At 36.9% G+C, this 20,325-nt stretch overlaps 1 protein-coding gene across 1 annotated transcript in view; it reads right to left on the reverse strand.

The window, feature by feature from the left end:
* LOC110046028 (DNA-dependent protein kinase catalytic subunit-like) overlaps positions 1–19,926 on the reverse strand; it is a 290,155-nt gene extending 270,229 nt beyond the window's left edge. Inside the window, exons 1-4 of the mRNA XM_089289604.1 lie at positions 19,659–19,926; positions 5,927–6,003; positions 2,179–2,271; positions 768–842 (exon numbers count right to left, since the gene is read on the reverse strand). Of these exons, the coding sequence (XP_089145730.1) occupies positions 768–842; positions 2,179–2,271; positions 5,927–6,003; positions 19,659–19,800 (387 nt within the window). The 5' untranslated portion in view covers positions 19,801–19,926. The remainder of the gene's footprint in view (positions 1–767; positions 843–2,178; positions 2,272–5,926; positions 6,004–19,658) is intronic.
* Between the last annotated feature and the right edge of the window lie 399 nt (positions 19,927–20,325).

Below are 20,325 nucleotides of genomic sequence, written 5' to 3' on the forward strand. Positions count from 1 at the left end.
TGAAAATTGAGCCTGCAATGATTTCATTCATCATGTCATTCAAGATGGAGACCACAAGGACGATTTTATCACGAAAGAAAGCTGCAAATCTTTCTCTCTTTTCTACAAGTTCCAAATGGATAACAAGTGGTCAGAATGCATGGAACTCATACGAAAATTCATAAGTCAAACTAAAGTCATCCGCTGGACGAGTTTCCATATTGTTTTGGTCATCCCTACGATTTTTATTGCCTATTGTACTTGTGTCCCAGAATGGCTCATTTTGTACCATTTGACTGGGTCATGCAAAGGGCCTATTGTGCTTTTATTTGAACTCCACTTATCACACTAGAAATACTGGGTAAGAATAACAAAGGGAAATGTCCTATTGAGTAACATGTGTCCCAGAATGGCTGATTTTGTAAAATGTGACTGGGTCATACATACGGCCTACTGTGCCTTTGTTTGAGCTCTACTTATCACACTAGAAATACTGCATAGGAATAACAAAGAAAATGCAAGATTTCACAAAAACCCTAAAAATCAAAATTTTGTGGAATTCCTGGCATTTTTGAGCTTGCTTTGGATAGATTTCCCAAATTTATCACCAAGGGACTCCTCTTTTGAAACATTTGGTCACATGATTAAAAAAGCATGTACTCAACATGTTAAAGATGATGTGTAGACAAATTTTCTTCAGGTTAAGGTTGTCTTTAAAATGCATGTGCAAGTGTACTTATCTCTAAGTGGTATAGCAGGGCATAATAATGTGGCGACTTGGCATATACCTGGGCAAGGAGAGGGAAAGTTTCCACTTTTGCCTTGTTGCTGCGATCTTGGGAGAAGATTTTTACACAAATGTCCTGAAAAAAAACCACAATAAGAGACTAATACCAGTACCTCTCTACTAAAGAGAAGGACAGTATTACATGCTCATTCACTTAGACCCTCTACTAATGGACACTTCCGTACATATAAACCTGGATAAACAAACATTGTGCCTATAACATTACACACATCGACTTACTCTAAACAAAACTTGAATGTAATTAAAATTGGCCTTAAACAAAAAGCTAATCTACTATGGTGTCCTTGCCTTTCATTTGCAAATTTTGGCAGCGCTTGCCTATACTTATTTTGCATCGCTACCACATTTATCCAAAGGATCTGAACACTTCAGCTGAAAGTCGGACAATTGATGCATAAAATCTTAAGGCATCTGTGTTCCAATAAATGTGTATAAGTTGAAACCTTCAGCACGATTGCTTCGGAACAAACTACATTGTGTAACAGTGCAATCTTCAAAATCGAACCATAAATAAACACAGTTCCCATGTCTACTGAATAGCAGTGGGACTTGTCAGAATGCCGAGAGAATTCCAAATATCGCTTGAACTTTACCAAAGCTAAAATGAAAATTTGCTTTACATGTATATCCTTTGACGCTTTGTTCAAAAATTCATGACAGCCAGCAGAACAACTTTTCCTTGTGCAGTCTGAAAATTTGCTCTGGGAAAGAACAATAGTAGTCACAATATTTCACAAATTTTTTGACCAAATATCATTTCATTTGAAAAGTCAATTAATTTCGTCAAAAAGTGCTGAAAAGCAACAAAATTGGTCAAATTTCGCCTTCATTCCTCTTTCACAGTACTCTACCATACTTGAATGATCCATACACTGAAGCCAAGGTATTATTCCTTTAAATCATAATTATTTCAACGTACAGTGCAAGTTCAAAGCAAGAGTCATTAGCTAAACATACAGTTAAGCTTTGGCTGAATTTATTACCACTTTAATACCAATAACTCTTGAAGAATATTCTGGAAATCACATCAAGGCTGCAAATATCAGCAGCATCATTGCCGGTCAAAATTTTAGCTCTGTCATAAGTTGTTTCTGACCAGTAAAATATACCATGTACATGTAGTTTTCCCTTAATACACAAAATTTGCACCTGTCCCCCTCCCAAAAGAGAAAGCGTAATTCCTTCAGGACAACACTGCTGCTGACTTGTAACTCGGACTCCACTGTCCGATGACTGTCCATTATTTCCAACCCTGACCCTTGACAACAAATTTCTTATAGCCTGGTTAAAAATATCAGCATCAGAAATAACAGGAAATAATAACAGTGACATTGTTTCATTTTGACTACTATACCACTGTTCACAGACTTCCTTACTTGTATATACGTTACCTTTATATCCACAACATAAGGATTTACTTTCTTCCCAAGCACCATGACATAGGATTTAAGAAATTTAAGCAGCTCAACCTTGGCATCTAAAAACTTAATTGAAATATAAAGATCAATTAAAATTTGACAAATTCTTTAAAAAACCTTTTCACTTTTTTTTTGCAACATAGGACCAATATGAGGGGAAATAATTATGTCTCATTGGTCCCTAATTGAGTTCCTTTTGCAGAATGATTCTGCAAAAAAAATTGATTTTAAAATAATTTTTTAAAATTTGTGGTATTTTATTTCACCATTTGCCTTAGTCTTCTCTCTGTGATGCAGATATAGACCAGTGACATTAGATTCCAAGTAAACAAGTGAGTGAGTGAGTTTGGAAATTTCTTAGTTTAGTAACAAATTTGCAGGGCTAAAACTTAGTTGCCCAGGATCAAATAAGGTGGCCCTGCATTTCTTGTACACATAGTTGTATTTACATATATATATGTCTCGAGGATTTCAACAGGGATTTAACTTATTAATAATAAGAGAAAGAACTCAAAAAGTTGAACAATACCCAGCTCCCAAAAATCGATTACTCATTAATATTTATATATCTGAATTTTGAAAATTAACAAATGGGACAAAACATAGAGTCTTCTTGGAAAACCAACAATGGCCTCCCTTTCATCCAACTGGATTGAAATGTTCATGATCTTTTGTTGTTGTTGTAATTTCTGTTTGATTCCTGAATGTTTTCCTTATTCCTCAGTTTTTTAGTCAGAGGCTCACAGCCAGAGAAATCTCCACATTTTGTTGTGTAATGTTCCAAACACATCATGGAAGCAATAACACGTGCAAGGAAAACAGTCCACATTATGACGGCTTGGAAGTATCTATGGATTAAATCCCTTTAGAATCTTCCACAGGTCTACGAACTTAACATTCACAGACAGTGGTGGAATTAGATTGGTTAACTTGAAGTACTAAACTTTATACATATTTTTTATTTTCACTTCATACTTTGCAATACAATGCACAAGTGTTTTCTACTGTAATCGTATATTGGGCGATTAAACCTCAATAATTATTATTACTCGCCCTGGTAGGTTTTAAGTTGCCACTGGCAACCTAGTAATTGCCTAGTTTTAGCCCTGAATTTGGGGGAAAATGCATTAAAAGGTGCGTTAAAAGGACAGTTAGAGGCAAACAATCATCATTTTCCTTCAATAATTTATTGGTAAATGCAACCCACAGGGTGACAAGTCCACAAAGATTCCTTAAACTTGACATACCATCTATCTCTATTTTCTGTCTCATTACGTATATTTAGTTTTGACTATCAACCTCTCCTTAGAGTAAAAATCTCTGTAGAACAAGATGATGGGCCCATATTTGGTAGTCATAAATTAATGTAGTTATGTACAGTATGTATCTATCTATGATTTAGTCATTTTAGCAGGGTCAAAACTTCTATATTTGGTTAAACTTTCAAACTTTTTCCACAATTTGACAAAAATAAGGTGTCTAAAACTTACTATGGTTCCCATAACTACATATAATTATATCCCATACCTACATGTGAATGCAGTTAGTACCTAAAAAATAAAATTTTAGCCTCCTTTTTTTATTCCAGAAAATTGAAGTCTATGTTGCACTAATTCATAATTTCCCAATTTAAGCTCTGGTTCAGCACGTAAAACAATTTTTATCACTCCAAAGTTGCCAAAAAGGTAATTGTCGTTTTTCTAGAACCAGTTTTAATTCAGTGGAAAATGCCCTCTGATGATGAATCTTCCAATAATACATTATACTTGTCTGGTGATGAGTGGCTGCAGTCCACAGGAGAAGACGAGGGCTCTTTAAATTCAATCATTCAGCCCTGTCAAGTCGAGCCTATTGCATTGCTGATGTGGAAGAACGAGACTTGATGGAGGAAGATGAGGACAACGAAGATGATATACACTTTGCATCCATAGAATCTTGATTTGAAAACGAGGATACAGGCCGTAAATGGTTAACTATAAAACTGTCATGCTTCAATAAAAGAAAATGGAGAGAGCGCCTTTGGCTTTCAAAAATTTAATCTGATTTAACCACTTTAGTTACGGTTGTTTGCAAATCTCACACATACACTACAAATATCAAGCTTCAACCAAATGCATGTTCTTGTTACCTCAAACATTGTCACTTTTTTTGCTTGGAGGGGAGAATATATATGATAATATTCTTTTATTAAATCCATTGGCAGTAATTCTTGCTGTGTTGTAGCAGTTTGCATCAAAGCTGATAGAAGATACTCTTGTTCACATGCTCACTCGCTCATGATCAACACTTGCCTGCTCATGATCAATACTTGCCTGCTCATTGGGTGTCTCGAAAACTCAGACCCAAAAAATAAAACAATTCTGTGTTTGCCACGGATTGCTTCAAGACGTCTTTTTTACTGTTCACCAATACAATGTCCTAGGTATCCAAAGAACCTATACGTTTGCAAAAGGCGAATATCCGGTTCTGCAACATGACTCTGTTAACTTTTGTATTGCAAAACCGTAACGCAACACACCTCACGCTAACTAAACTTGGCTCAAATGGCTTTTGATAAAACTCTTCAGAATAATAATTCAGAAGTTCACAACAAGTGAAATGCTAGCCAACACGTGGTAGAAACCGGAGAAATTTAACTACCAGCCGCTAAAAAGCACTGGCGAAAACTGAATAACAAACTACACATAATGATGATAGGTAAGTACTAATGAGTAGATAATGTAATCCCAAGAGGTAATGCCAAAACATGAAATAAAAACAAAGAAAATTCTAGTAGCTACAGGAGTATTGCAGTAACATAAAATTATCCTCATAACATTAAGGTTATATTATAAGACTACAAGAAATAATGCGTGCCTGCAAAATCACACAGATCACAATAATGCGAGGCCAATATTATGTCAATTGGAATCTTCTCTCCCTTTCACTTTGTTCCTGTTCCTGTGAAGACTTGATAGTGCGACAACCAAATCTTTATTTAGACATCGCCTTTGCAGCATATCTCTAATGTTTAAAAGCCATTGATAGCAACTTTGTTCAAAACGGACGGAACATAACTTTCACGGACGCATTCATCACTTTGAAGATGGGCCAGTGTCTCCGAACAAATCCCTAATATAGTCTAAGTGCCCCTCTGACTTCATCATTCAGAAGCATATGCATGACAATACCTTTCACGTAAGTGGTGTTTTTACAGCTCACCAAACCAGGCCCTCCGGTAACACAAACATTCTCACTCTTTTGCTTGTTGCTCTCAGCTGCCGTGATGGCTAAAAGGTTTTACACACCTTATGACATCAACAGTCCTAATTTGCAGATTTTGACTGTGTGTGGAATGTCACACCTTCTTTACTCAAATTGGCCAACTTTGAGGCAGGAAAAAACTTATTGCGAGCTTGATAAAACGTATGTCTAATTATTTCCTAATTTCACTCATCACCATTTGATTACCCATATTAATCTCAATTTTTATAATTACACATGCTTTGTTCCTTTACTGTGCACACAGTATTCAGTTTGTAACTGAGTTCTCGTAAATCCTTGAGTAAAAGGAAATAAAAAACCATGGTCTAGACAGGAAGAGCTCATCCACCACAAGGCAGCAATAAAATCAAAATAAATGTAGTGATACTTACAACAGAAACAAAGAAGCATTGATATCACATTTTCTCTCAGATGTGTCAATTTATAAGCAAAATCATTCACAATCTGGAAAACTTACCTCATCCAGGGCAATTGCTTTTCTCAAGAAACTCACGATGCCTGTCTCCTCGTGGAACAGAAGTGAAGAACAATAAGCTGAAAATTTTTTAATAAAATCGTGCATAAAGATCAAATTCTGAAAAATAATCTATCACCTTCCTACATCAATTTCAATGTTCAAAAAAAATCAGCCCTCCATTTTATAGAAATGATACTTAGAAGCATTCACAGGTAGCAAATGCTCAAGTTGTCTGGATCACATGATGAGCAAATACTTCTGCATGTAATGGTCTTTCATGAGCCTTAAGTGCAAAGTGAGCTGAAGAAAGTTTTTAGGATGCAAACCATGGCAAAAGTTACTGGAAATTGAAATGTCAGTAGCCAAAAAGGGAAGTTCATGATCATGACTATGATGTAGGCTGCTTACATCTCAAAAACATACATAAATTATGTATTCATTAAGTTTAAGGTTACCATATACCTTCAGGGGTGTCTCACGTCCGAGCGATGTAGCACTTCTGGTTTAAGCTGTAGATACCTAAACCCCTATATCAAATTAAAGCTTATAGAGCTGACTATCAAGAATTTTGAAATAAAACGAATTGCCGATTTTTTCACGACCACTAAATGCGAGCATTTGGAAGCTACAAGCCAAAGCAAATTTTGTTTCCCACAGTTTCAGGACGAAAAACAATTTAAAAATGTGTCTGCGTTTTGCCATGTTCAATTGCTGTAAAAAGTTACAGAACATTTTCGAAATAGGATTTTAAAAATGCGAAGCGATTGTACAAAAATTGCTCTCCAAGAAAAATTTTGCAAAAAACAATTCACAGACATGTTTTTGTTTTTTTATATGTTAATCTAGCTACTGTCCAAATTTGAGGGCAATTGAACAAATTCCCTTTGAGTTCTAACTCTTTTCAGTGTCTGCTTCAAGTGAAAAAAATTTATTCAAGAAAACAGCCCTAAGAAAAACTCTGCCCACAAACACCTTCAACTGGGTTGTCAGATTACTGACCCAATCAGCGCTTGGAAAGTTTACTACCATTAACCTTACGTTGAAATTTATATGCGAATCTCCAAAGAACCCTTGTGTTTTGCAATGTGCCCAAGGCAGAGAGATGATTTTTCTGTAGCTCGGTTTTTCTTGGTCTGGCAAAATGGGAAAGACAAAAAAGGATACAAACACCAGAGTGGCTGGGCGAAGAAAACAAACAAAAGAAAGCATGGAGGAGCAAATGTGCAAGGATAACATTCCAATGGATCTCAATGAGTCCAACGATTCATCAGTATCGGAGTTGGAGAAGAGTCACAGTTGTAAACATCACTGTTATCGCTGTCAAGTTCCCAAATTTTTACAGAACCTTTCTCTTCTCTTGACTCGATCTTTTTTACCCACTTGATACGATAACTATAGCTTCATCTACAAGGCCAACTTTCACTTGTTCACTCACTGATGTATTTTCATTCATTCTTCGCTGTTTTTTACTTTTTCCAACTGGCCCACAGAGTTTTCTGTGGTCCATGTTTACTTCTAACTTAATAAAATGCTTGGATTAAAAATGTTGGTCAACTGAGTAGCCAGCCAATTTGTGGTATCCATATATTAGGTAATATTACCGCAAAAGTCGTCTCGGTTGATTACATACATGTTATAGGGCTGTCAATCAAGAGGGAACTTTTACTTCTGGCCATAACATAAAACCTCCATTTCTCACACACCACTAGGAGCCATGCCATGCCAAACCACACAGCCTGACCTTTATTAACATAAGAACATAATTGTCTTACAATGACACAAAAAGTGGCTGGAGAATAATTTCACCTCACATTCACTTAACACATTCTCCAAGTACTTCACGGGTGGGTGGGTGGGGTATGTCAAGCAATGGCGCATGGCAAAACAAAAACTGAAACCTTACACAAGCCACGTGACCTGAAACCCTCCACACACCTGTACCCAGACTCCCAGCCACTTCTCTGCCAATATTTAGTTTTTTTCAACTTCTTTTACAGAAATTAGAGATTATACTTTGACCATTAGCTTTGACCCAAAAATCCAAATTTGAGGAAAATTGCTGATCTTAAGGTATACAGCAACCTTAACTACAGGAAATCATGACCACAACAGTGCTTGCCATGGATATCTAGCACAGATTTTTTATTTATTTATTTATTTATTTATTTATTTATTTATTTATTTATTTATTTATTCATTTTTTTTTCATTTATTTTTTTTTCAATTCTCATTTCTCTGTTTTCTCTTGAGTTTTTGTTTAAATTGAGCAGATAATACAGCAAACACTAAGACCATGTTTGGGCACATTTCCAAATACTTAAAGTTTATCAGACATTCCACTAAGCGTCATATTTTCATCTCTCCTCTCCGTGTTTGGAAAAGTGGTCAAGTACGGTCCAACATCTTTGATGTATTGTATCCAGGATAGTTTTACATGACAGAATTTTCACTAAACTTAGTAAAAAATTGATGTATGAGTTTGTTTAGCGGAACATTTAACAATTGCAGGTGTGTGTGGAATAAAGCCCTAAATTACTGTAATCATTCAGTTTAGTGCCCAGGGCACTTATTTACTTTTGGCACCTTAAGGGAGGGCGCTTATTCGAGACAAGGCGCTTACTCTTGACGGGGCACTTAATTGTTTTTTGAGAAACAGCCGAATGTTCAAAGCAAACCTTGAAGAAGAGATCATTTGTTTGATTGAATTATACATTCACATGGCCATAAAGTTAGGAGACTCAAACAAAGGTCACTGTTTTTGTAATGCCGCATTTTTAAGAAAGATGAACCTCCGTTGATACATACTCTGACAGCACTGTAATGTTATAATATTAGAATAGGGGCGTTTATTGGAATAGGGGTGCTTATTAATAAAAACACATTTGGGGGTGCTTATTCAAAAGGGGGCCCTTATTGGAAGGAGGGTGCTAAATCGAATCATTAGGGTACTTTTGGAAAATTTGTCAATCAGCTCATCAGTGAGTTTTACAATCATTTACAAGAGATCTTGACTGACAGCGGTGCATGAAAGCCTAAAGAAAACAACCTTTCTCAAAGGCATCAGAGTTTAATTAAAAGTCAGCCAGAGTTATGTCCAAAATGTGAACTAATCAGTTTTTTTGGTCTGTTAGTACCCAAAGTCATCAGGAAGGTAAGCATTATTGTAAATACCTAAGCATAGATAGCCCCTCTTTAAATAGGTCAGAACAGAAATGATTTCAAAGATGTCTAAAAACAACCAACAATCATCCCTCAAAATGCTGGAAATCACATTTAAAATGAACAATGATAGGGCAGATGGCTATTGCTATAGCTGGCTGGATTTAACGATCTTGGATGTTCGGTGACCCCTACTTTTCTCTCCAGAGACAGATTTTATTTGCAATTATCTCCACATTGTCCAAAAATGAACAAAACATCAATGTGGGAAGTTAAAAAAAAAATTCAAGATTTCTGTCCACGGGACATCGAATCCTGCCATCTCGCAGCTGCAAGGCACGTGAAACTATGGTTTCTAAATGCGAACTTGTTCTTTAAGGAGCCTCACCAGTTGACTAAATTCACTTAATAGGTCCACTCAAATAATAATTGGCAGAGAACATTTCACTTCAAAGATCTAATTGCAATATTTTTGGGCTTACAGACACTGTGGCCTTATTCAGTAACGAAGCCCGATTTTTCAGATTTAGGGTGTCGTTCTGGGCATGTTCTCTCCAAAACGAAGTCGGTGACGCCCCATTTTTTTTTTTTACATTTCTGACATAACTAACTCATCATCTTACAGTGGTAAAATTCTCAGAGAAAACCCTATGCTAGAAAATTTTCAAGCAAACGTCCTTAATGACTAATGCACCAATGATATGCAGTTCACCAACTGTATGATCCATAAACCATTGTTTCACAACCTTAAGGACAGTGCCTACTAAATACAAAGGTTTTTGCACCAGGTAACGACCACGCAGAAAAAGTAGACCTTCACAAGGGCTGTTGGAATCCACAAAGAAAAACTGGGGTAGCCACGTATTTTTTCGAGATAATTAGCCTTGAATCTCAACAAAAATATACCCAGCCTGTTTTATGAAGCTCGATCAGGTGTAGGAATTTTCGTAGAGCTCTACGACTCTACGGTAGTATTTTGAATGTTTAAGCTCAGTTTCTCTCAGATATGCATACACTGTAGAGGTGTAATGGCATATAGTTATTGTAGCAAATATTATATTGCTTAGGGAATGTTGAGTGTTATTACACATTGCAGTGTTTTAATAATTGAAAGGCCATGGGCAAGAACGTCCCCTAGATTTTTTGGCAATTTTGAAAGTGCTCAAAAATAGCTGAATTTTGGCATGTGGGCTTCGTTTTACCTGAGAAACATTGCTCTGAAGTTTTTTTCGCTGGGCTGCTCTTCGTTCTCGAGAAAAAATGTATGCAAAAAAAGCACACAGGTTGGAAAAACCAAGTGGTTTATTGCATACACAATATCTCGAAAACGAAGCAACTTTTAGCATGAAATTTACGGGACATTGCTTAACATACCTGAACAAAACTGCATGCGAAATTTGGAGCATTTTCGACAAAGTTCACTTTTGTTTAAAATACCTAACACCCTTTTCCCACCGACTCCTTCAAATAAACAAAGCCGGGCCTTTGTTATGATAAACTGAGCCGATCCTTTATTATAATAGCCAAGCCAAGCCTTTCTTATAAGGTGAAGTTTCGCCTCGGTTTATTATAACAAAGGATCAGCCCGCCACGACCGCAAGGACTTTGATTTCTCTTAGAAAGCAGCAAAATGTCAATTTCATGCAATGTGTAAGCTCAAAAATGTCGATTTTAGGTCAAAAAAGGTTTCAATGTTGATTTCACGTCAACACGTGACAGCAAGGATGTTGATTTCTCTTAGAAAGAAGCAAAATATCAATTTCACGCAACATGTAAGCTCAATTTAGTCGATTTTAGGTCAAACAAGGTTTAAATGTTGATTTCACAATAACATGTGATGGCAAGGATGTTGATTTCTCTTAGAAAGAAGCAAAATGTCAATTTCATGCAACGTATAAGCTCAAAAATGTTGATTTTAGGTCAAAAAAGGTTTAAATGTTGATTTCACGTTAACAAATGACAGCAAGGATGTTGATTTCTCTTAGAAAGCAGCAAAATGTCAATTTCACGCAATTTAACGTACAAGCTCAAAAATGTTGATTTTAGGTAAAAAAAGGTTTAAATGCTGATTTCACGTTAACGTGTGATGACAAGGATGTTGATTTCTCTTGGAAAGCAACAAAATGTCAATTTCACGCAACGTATAAGCTCAAAAATGTTGATTTTAGGTCAAAAAAGGTTTAAATGTTGATTTCACGTTAATGCATGACAGCAGGGATGTTGATTTCTCTTAGAAAGCAGCAAAATGTCAATTTCACACAACGTATAAGCTCAAAAATGTCGATTGATTTCACGTTAACGCGTGACGGAGAGGACGTTGATTTCACTTACAAAACAGCAAAATGCTAATTTCACGCAACATATAAGCTCAAAAATGCCGATTTCAGGTCTACATAGGTAAAAATGTTGATTTCACGTTAACGGGTGACGCCAAGGACAAGCCTGCAAATAATTTTTGTCTATAGGCAGGTCATTTGTCAGGACAAGGACAAGTTTTGACCTGACAAAAAGCCAGTCTGGCTGGACAAAAAAAATTGTTTGTCATTAGAAATTAAAAAGAGACATTTGAGACATTTCGGTATTTCAGTTTAGATAATAACCCAACGTGTGAAGTTTATATGAAATAATTCATATATGAACTGCGGTTGTAGATGAAAGTGAAGAATGATCATCGCAGTAAATTTTCCAATTTAAGAAATTGGAAAGAAGAAGCCTGAAAAAATCAGGGCTTCAACGGGATTCAAACCCGTGACCTCCGCGATACTGGTGCGATGCTCTACCAACTGAGCTATGAAGCCACACATTGGGAGCGAGGTCAATTAATTGAGTTCTTGAACTCAATTAATTGACCTCGCTCCCAATGTGTGGCTTCACAGCTCAGTTGGTAGAGCATCGCACCAGTATCGCGATTGGTTCTCGCCTATGATCTATTAGAGGACAGAGGCACAATTGAACATCAGTGACACACTCGGCTATCGCCTCGTGTGCCACTTTTTTGTTACCACATTTTGACGTCATCTGTGATATATTACTGAACAGACGCACAGAACATGGAATCTGTTTGGTAAGTAGACTCTTCACCAAAATATTGGTTGTAAATTCGAAAAGCTCAAAAGTCAACTGAGTGTAAAATCGCTACTAGCACCAGCAAGGGGACCTTTACATTACTTCTGGTATTATTTTACCTGTTGAAAATTGACAAATTTACAAACATTTATATCTCTAGTCACACAAGCGTTTCCAACGTATCAAGTTTCCCACGACGTCTAAGGAAAACGGGAAAAGTGATGAAACAATCTCCCGCGCGGACAGCTTGTCAGTATAAAACCCCACAATAACATTCAGAGACTTGAAAATTGGCTGAAATGAATTCTTCGACTTTTTCTGAAAGCAAGTTTCCTCTGAAAGTTTTTGGGGTCAATTGAATAAAAGGTGGCCATGACTATAAAGTGTGACTAATCTGTACATTCACGCTTTTCACGAAAACATTTCTGTGGTACGGAAACTATATTTCAACCACACTGACAGATGTAAAAAAACAACTATAAGGAGTTAAAAATAAAACTGATTTTTGATCATATGAACTAGAAAAACATCTGGTTACGTTTTAGAGGTTTTAAAGTTTTTGAAAGCGATTGCATTCAGATAAACGAAACGTAAGTATTTGGGCAGTGTATTCAATTTCCATAATATTTTAATCGGGTCAATGTACAACTGAAAATTAATTCCACAACACTAGGTGGCAACAAACGAGTAATTACATAAGACCTCAGTTTTTAGTAGTTTTTCAGATGAACGTAATTCAGACTAAATGGGGCTTCACGATCTTTCACAACGCCACTGCAAAATGCGTAAATTAACATGTAGGAATAGTGGCACTGATGGGATGTGTTTACAATCTGTACAATTCGACATAACATTTGAGATGACGCAGTGCGTGTGATAAAATTCTTAGAATTGGAATAAAAACCAATAACAAAGCTTTTTTGCGTAGTATTGTGTGGCAGTATAACAAAATAACTTGTCCAATATTTGGCCACAAATTTCCAGTTAAAATATTTTTCATTTTGGCAGAAATGCCCGGTCAGAGTGTTCAACCAGGCTAAGCTTTTAGCTGTCAAAACTTCAAATTTTTTTTTTTTTTTTTTTTTAATTTATTTATTTGCAATAACACAAGGGAAACCAATGCTTACTTACAACACTAACTCTATTTACATTATATTGCTCTAATTATTTACACTATTTAAATTACAATAACTAAACGACTTACATTACTAACAAATACAGTTACACGACTTACACAATTAAGAAATACAGTGACGACAAGGGGCAAAGAAAAAAAAAAATTGAGAAGAAAAATAGCTAGTTATCATTACAGCTTGAGGTTGTAGTACAGAAACATAAAAAAACAGACCAAAGGCATGTGGTACATTAAAAGTAAAATGAGTTATGCATCTGACAGGAGATTAGAAATAGATTAATGGGTAGGAGATAGATAACCCTACAGAAAATATAATCTAAAATATTAATTAAATCCTCATGTATCCTGTAAGAGGTTTCCATTTCTTCGTGTCTCCACTTTTTGTTTCTATCTCATATTGTAATTTTAGTGTGCATATGAAAAGCGTAAGATTTGGATGATCATTTTTTGTTTTAGCGAGCCATATGTGATATCGTGCTAAGAGAAAGCAGTAATTTATAAGAAGCGCAAATTGAGAGATATCTGGTCTCAGACCCAAAGCAGTAATATTTGTCAAAGCATAATCTCTAGGAAGTAAATTTAAGTTTTTCAGCCATTCAGTAAGTTTATTCCAAAAGTGAGATGTTTGACGGCATGACCAAAAAAGATGAATTATTGACTCAGAGGAGGTGTGACAAAAACTGCACTTTTCGTCGCCCTGTAGACCTATTCTAAATAAAAAGTTATTGGTTGGTACACGTCTATGTAAGAATTTAAACTGAAACTCTATCAGCTTAGTGCTCTTTGTGCATTTTTTAGCTAAAAGATAGGCAGCATTCCAATTTATGTTGTCATTTATTGGTAGGCCACAATCCTCTAGCCACTTCTTTTGACTTGACTCTGGGGTTAAACTCTTGTTACTAATCAGTTTTTTATATATTATTGTAGTTGCTTTTTTGACCTGCAAAATTCTTGTTGTAAGTGGCTCATATTCGTGGTCGGTGTTCTGTAAATCTTGAAAATTAGAATCAGTCCGAAGAGACTTTACAGCCGATATTAATCCGTAGAAGCTGAGAGGGCGAGGGTCTATTTCATACTTACAGCGGAAATCATTTAACGAGAGAAAGTTGTTGTCCGGTCCTAAAAGATGTTTCACCCGAGTTATTCCCTTGGTGAACCAATTTTTAAAAAAAACTGTTTTGTTGGCTATCTTTATTAGGGAGTTATGCCAAAGTTGTTGATCCAGAAAGTGATCTTTCGATGTTATTTCAGGTTCAAAGTTAACTTCCGCCCAGATTCCTAATAGTTCTTTTAAAAAGGCATCCGAAGTTGTTATTGTCGATAAGGTGTCTCTAACGTTGAGGTTGTAGGAAAAAAAGTTTTGACAGCCATATTTTTTTAGGGTTATATCAAAAAAGATTTTCCATTTTCCCTTATTGTTGTTATCTAAATATTTTTTAATCCATGTGGTTTTGAGAGATTTATTGAAGGAACTAATATCAATCATTTTTAGGCCACCACCACCGAAATCATTGATCACTACCTTCCGTTTTATCTTGTCGCCTTTACCATTCCATAGAAAAGTGTAGAGTAAATCATTTATTTCTTTTAAAACCCTGTAGTTTGAGCGAAGAGGCGAGAGTAGATAAACCAATTGGGAGACCACTAGTGATTTGATAACAGTGATTTTCCCTAACAATGTGAGTCAGCGGTATTTCCAGCATCTCAGGATTTCTTTCACTTTTTCAAGTTTCTCATTGTAGTTTAAAGAGGCAGATAGTTCGGGATCTGTTGAAATCCATAGACCTAGGGATTTTACTTTGTCTCAAATTTACCGGACAATTGTCCGATGACCGATGCCTCTCTCCACCCAGGTGTATATTATTATTTGCAGGCTTGCAAGGATGTTCATTTTACTTAGAAAACAGTAAAATGTTGATTTGATCAGAACGTGTGACCACAGAAATGCTCATTTCACATAAGGTCACTAAAATGCTTAAGGCTCTTGTGGTTAGGGTTTAAGTTAATTAGGATTAGAGATTAGTCCAATGTTATTCAGCAGGGTTAGGGCTACGGCTGTGGTTTGTTTAGACAACTAGCAACAGTCACCGTAGGTTGATTTCCCTACTAAATAGTCGAGTTTGTTAGTTGCACTATGAAAAAAAATTAAATAATAATAATAATAATAAAAACAACAACAACAACAATAATAATAACAATAATAATAATAATAATAAACCAGGACTCCTACGCCATGTTCAGTCAGCTGATAAACATTGAAACTACCTTGTCGAACTAGGATAGTCAAATCAAATACAGCGATCAATGTAGATGTCACTACTAAACAGTCAAAGAAGAGGTCCTATAGAGCATTTTTATTGTCATGCAATAAAAAATAATGTCAAAAACCATTCAGTAGATAAGGTCAAGAAATTGGGCTATTACAGAAGATAAATAAAGAAGACAGTTCTCCAAGTTTAAGGTGTGTGCATTGTCCCAAAGTTGAGACATTCGTTGACAAATTTACAGAGCCTAGTATGGAGCTGCCATGTTGGTGTTCTGTGGTACACCAATATGGCGGCCGGAAAATGGTGTTAAAATCTGGAACTTACTTTGGTTGTCTGGGACAATGATTATCTTGCACTGAACAAATATGCATTAAATAAGCACTTTTCCAAATACAGCAACGTCTTAAATGGCCAAAAATCACGAGATAAATACATTTTTTCCGACAAACGCGATCGAAGCTTTATGTCACGCACTGCCATAACTTCGAAATTCACGATGCCCTGGTACCTCTTATGTCTGATAAGGATAACAACTTTTGTGGCTCTTTAGTTTTGGATTTAAGAATTTTATGACTTCACGTGAAAATGCTCTATAAATAGGGCTGACAGATTAACAGATTAACCCTTCTGCGCAATGTACGGGTCTCCATACATCTGCATGTCCGCTGATCCCAGAAGCTCAAAACACTACAAATGATGCCGATTTGAAATAAAATCAACCCAACCTGGATCACAGATCTATGTTACAATCAATCGCCACTTGTTGGCCATTATTATGTTAAATGAAAAAGGAAAAACAATCTAGTTACCAGTTCGAGAAACGTCCACAGAACATGATCGCAATGCATGCCGGGAAGGGTTTTTACACCTCATGTGCGGGAAAACATGGCGGTCGATACAAGACAAATTTTATAAGTCTAAAACCAGTTCTCACTTTCCAAACTTTGACACTAGCAACGCTTGGCAAATGGGCCACAACTCACCAGAGGGTATTTTTCTAGGGCAAGAACTGCTCTTGGACTTTGCTGCTCTTGATCTGACTTCAAATGCCGATAACAGGATTACGGTATATCAGCTGCCTTCGAAGTTTCAGAACACATTTTGATTCCTTAAAACATGCTGATGACTTATGCCTTTATCAAGGCTTTATGATGCCTCTCAATCACCAGGCAGGGATACAAGTTACTTTAAAACAATGCCTAAGACATTAGTTGATGGAGCTCTAATGCGGCACATCTCTTTTTTGTTCGATGGTATTTCGTTTGACGCTCGATCGATTCATGTGTTGTGTTCACGTCACAAGAACTGATATAAACAATCTGTTCCCAGATTTCCGCTCTATATATTATTTTCCTTTGACTCAAAGACAACTAAGATTCTGTGGAATACAGTATCAACAGGCTGCCTGTTTGCTGTTCAACAAAATAATAAGGTTTCTTTTGCTTTTCGCTCGACAAAAGATCTCCAAAAGATGCTGCTTGGAAAACTGAGTTTTTTTGCACACGTTATTTCTCAAGAACAAAGCGCACCCCAGCGAAAAAAACTTCAGAGGAATGTTTCTCAGGTAAAACGAAGCCCACATGCCAAAATTCAGCTATTTTTGAGCACTTTCAAACTGGCCAAAATTTCTAGGGGACATTCTTGCCCACAGCCTTTCAATTGTTTTCAATTTACAATTCTGTATTTACCCTGGCTACACTCTATGCTATATGTTCTTCCATCTACGGTCAACACGCTATGCTCTTAAAGCTCTTACAGTCCATATTCCACCATCTACGCTCTACACTCTACGTATTTACAAGTTTATCAGTTCAAGAATTTTTGACTACTCTCTACACTAGCTTAGAGGCTTAAACTAGTGAGACAATCTCAGATAGTGCAGAGCGCAATTAATAGCTCTGGTACAGTAGTCCCATAAGTACTCACCCCTGCTCGGCTCACTTCCGGTTTGTGTCTACCTTGGTAGTCTGCTACGGCTTTTCCCCTTTGCAGTGTGTATGTTTCAAGGTTGTATTTTCATTCAAGGTCCAAAAATTACGCACAAATTAATTAGTACTGGTGTTTTACGTTGATTTTCGTTCATTTTAAATTCAATAATACGCTGAAGCAGCAAACGTGACAATTTAGCTCTTCATGCCAACTTTGTAACTTGATACTTTTGTTTTCCTCGCAAAGCCATGTAATATGAAACCCTTGCTTTCTCCAAAACATACAGAAGATGTCCTTGTTTTTGGAGATAGATGAAAGAATGTTAAATATCTGATGTAGTGATGAAGAAACGGAACAGAAACGATGTTTTACTAAAAATGCAAATTTTTACCGATGAACAAGAACTAATTTAATTATGAGATAGTCACGAAATACCACTTTCTTTTTCTGTTGCCACCTTTGTTGTTAACAATAAAACAATTCAAAATTAACACACAACGATATTGATGGCTGAGAAGCATTTCAACGAAAAGTATTGAAGATAAACAGCGCTACTTGGCAGATATGAATGAGTCTCCTCAAAGACTGATTAAATTAATTTGCGCTTTCATTAGGTGCCACAGTGTCTGCAGCAATATTTGAGCATTTTCCTGGTTTCTTTTGTTACAAATTTTCAATCACGGGGTATTAAAGCCACTAACTTGGGAACTTTTTGGTCTCTCTTACAGACACAATTAAGGCAAGAAATAAACAAGTCGCTAAGGAGAAGCAATCCATTTGAACCCTGACAAGCACACTATTGTAGATTGAAAACAGCAGATGATATTTGTTGCACCGACCTGTGTGTAATTCTAAAAGCTACGCAGCCACAGTAACGTTTCACTTTTGCAATAAAAAGGGACAATTGGCGTTACCTGAAAAATAACTGCTGTCCTTGGTCACATGACATGATATATAAATTACCACCTGGAAAGATATTGTATAACACTAACAATGCTAGAACGCATGCGTCTTACATGTTGAGCTCTACCATAAGGAAAACCACTCAACATTTGTGTGTGATTCCGTATGCAATGTATCCTTCACCTAATATAGAAGCCACGAACGCTAACTAATCTACGCATGCGTTTAGGGCAAATTAGTTTTGTTCTAAGGAGAATGGTACCACAAGGAGAGCAAGGGGTTACCTGAAACAAATATATGTTCAAAGTTAAGTGACGGCGATGGAATGTGTTTTACATAGAGTACACATGTACCTTTCCCACCCTACCCCCACTACTTCCTTGCCTCTAGACTAATTAATTAATTGAAATTAATTAATTAAACAAACATTTAAGTTTACACCTTAGCGCCTTAGCGCCTTAGCGCCTTAGCGCCTTAGCGCCTTAGCGCCTTAGCGCCTTAGCGCCTTAGCGCCTTAGCGCCTTAGCGCCTTAGCGCCATAGCGCCATAGCGCCATAGCGCCATAGCGCCATAGCGCCATAGCGCCATAGCGCCATAGCGCCATAGCGCCATAGCGCCATAGCGCCATAGCGCCATAGCGCCATAGCGCCATAGTGCCATAGTGCCATAGTGCCTTAGTTCCTTAGCAGCAGGCAGCCCCCATAACCATCCCAATAGTGCACTCTGCACTAGAAACCAGTAGAGTGATAAAAAATATTGGGTTTCGAGTACGAGTTTCTCAATCATCTGCGATGCTGTAATTATTGGCTTTCTTTATTATCTCATATATATTAAAGTGTTATTACGGTTTGCAGTATTTTAATAATCTTAGTTTTTAATGTACAATTCTGTACTGAGTTTACCCTCTACGCTCTATGCTCTACGCTATAAAATTATGTTCTACCAGCTACTCTCTTCAATCTACGCTCTACAATCTACCATCTACCCTCTAAGCCCATCTACGCTCTACCAACTACTCTCTTTGATCTATGCTCTGTGCCCTATGATCTACCATCTACCCTCTGTGGGATATGCACGGTATTAGCAACTAATTTTTAACCTTGTTTTGTTAAACCACTTTTAAACATGTTTAACATGTTGGTAAGTCTCTGGATAACCAGCTTGACGTTAGTTGTTCTGAGTTAAAAAATAAAATTCACACTGCAACAGTGTGAATTTTGTTTCCCAAGACCCTCACTGTTCCCCTCAAAAACTGCTTAATTTGCCACTTTACCTTGCTCCCTGTCAGAGACATTCTCCAAACAGAAACTTCCGAGATCAACCACAATGTTACTTGCATCTACACCTCGGTGCAGGGCATCCGATGATAGGAGAGAGTGAAGCTGCAAAAGAAAACTCGTCAAGGAGTCCGACATTTTATGGGCAGTATACTGTTATATACTGTGCCACTAGCACCTATAATCACATTTTCCGCTTAAAGTCAGTATACACCAAGCATCGCCGCCAAATTTGCCACCGCAGCCGCCATGTGACCTACTGTTATTCTCGTCCCCAGAGCCTCGGGCAACCTCGGTCGGGACGCCTGCATATGGCCAGGTTACTCAGTGTCTTATGCAATGTGGGGAGAAATTAACGCCCGGGCAGAGTGTGGGGGTATTCAGCGGGCATGCTTTTAAATAACCAATACGTTGTGTAAGCGTCACGGAAATTTAAGTACAATTCACACAGATCTTTAAAGTAAATTACTTTATTCAGGTGTCATCAATTGTCATCGAATAACGCTTAAAACTTTCAAAAGTGTGCATTCGCTCAATGCTGCACACCTGGTATCATTTTTACCTCTGTTTGCGAATTTATAATACCCAATTCTTTTTCCCCTCTTCTGTACATAAGTTACAATTACGCCATTGCGCGCGGATCGTCCGGCAAAAATTCATTAC

The sequence above is a fragment of the Orbicella faveolata genome, unplaced genomic scaffold (assembly GCF_042242905.1).
Source record: "Orbicella faveolata isolate gen_17 unplaced genomic scaffold, um_ofav_v1 contig_2, whole genome shotgun sequence".
Taxonomy (NCBI): Eukaryota; Metazoa; Cnidaria; class Anthozoa; order Scleractinia; family Merulinidae; genus Orbicella; species Orbicella faveolata.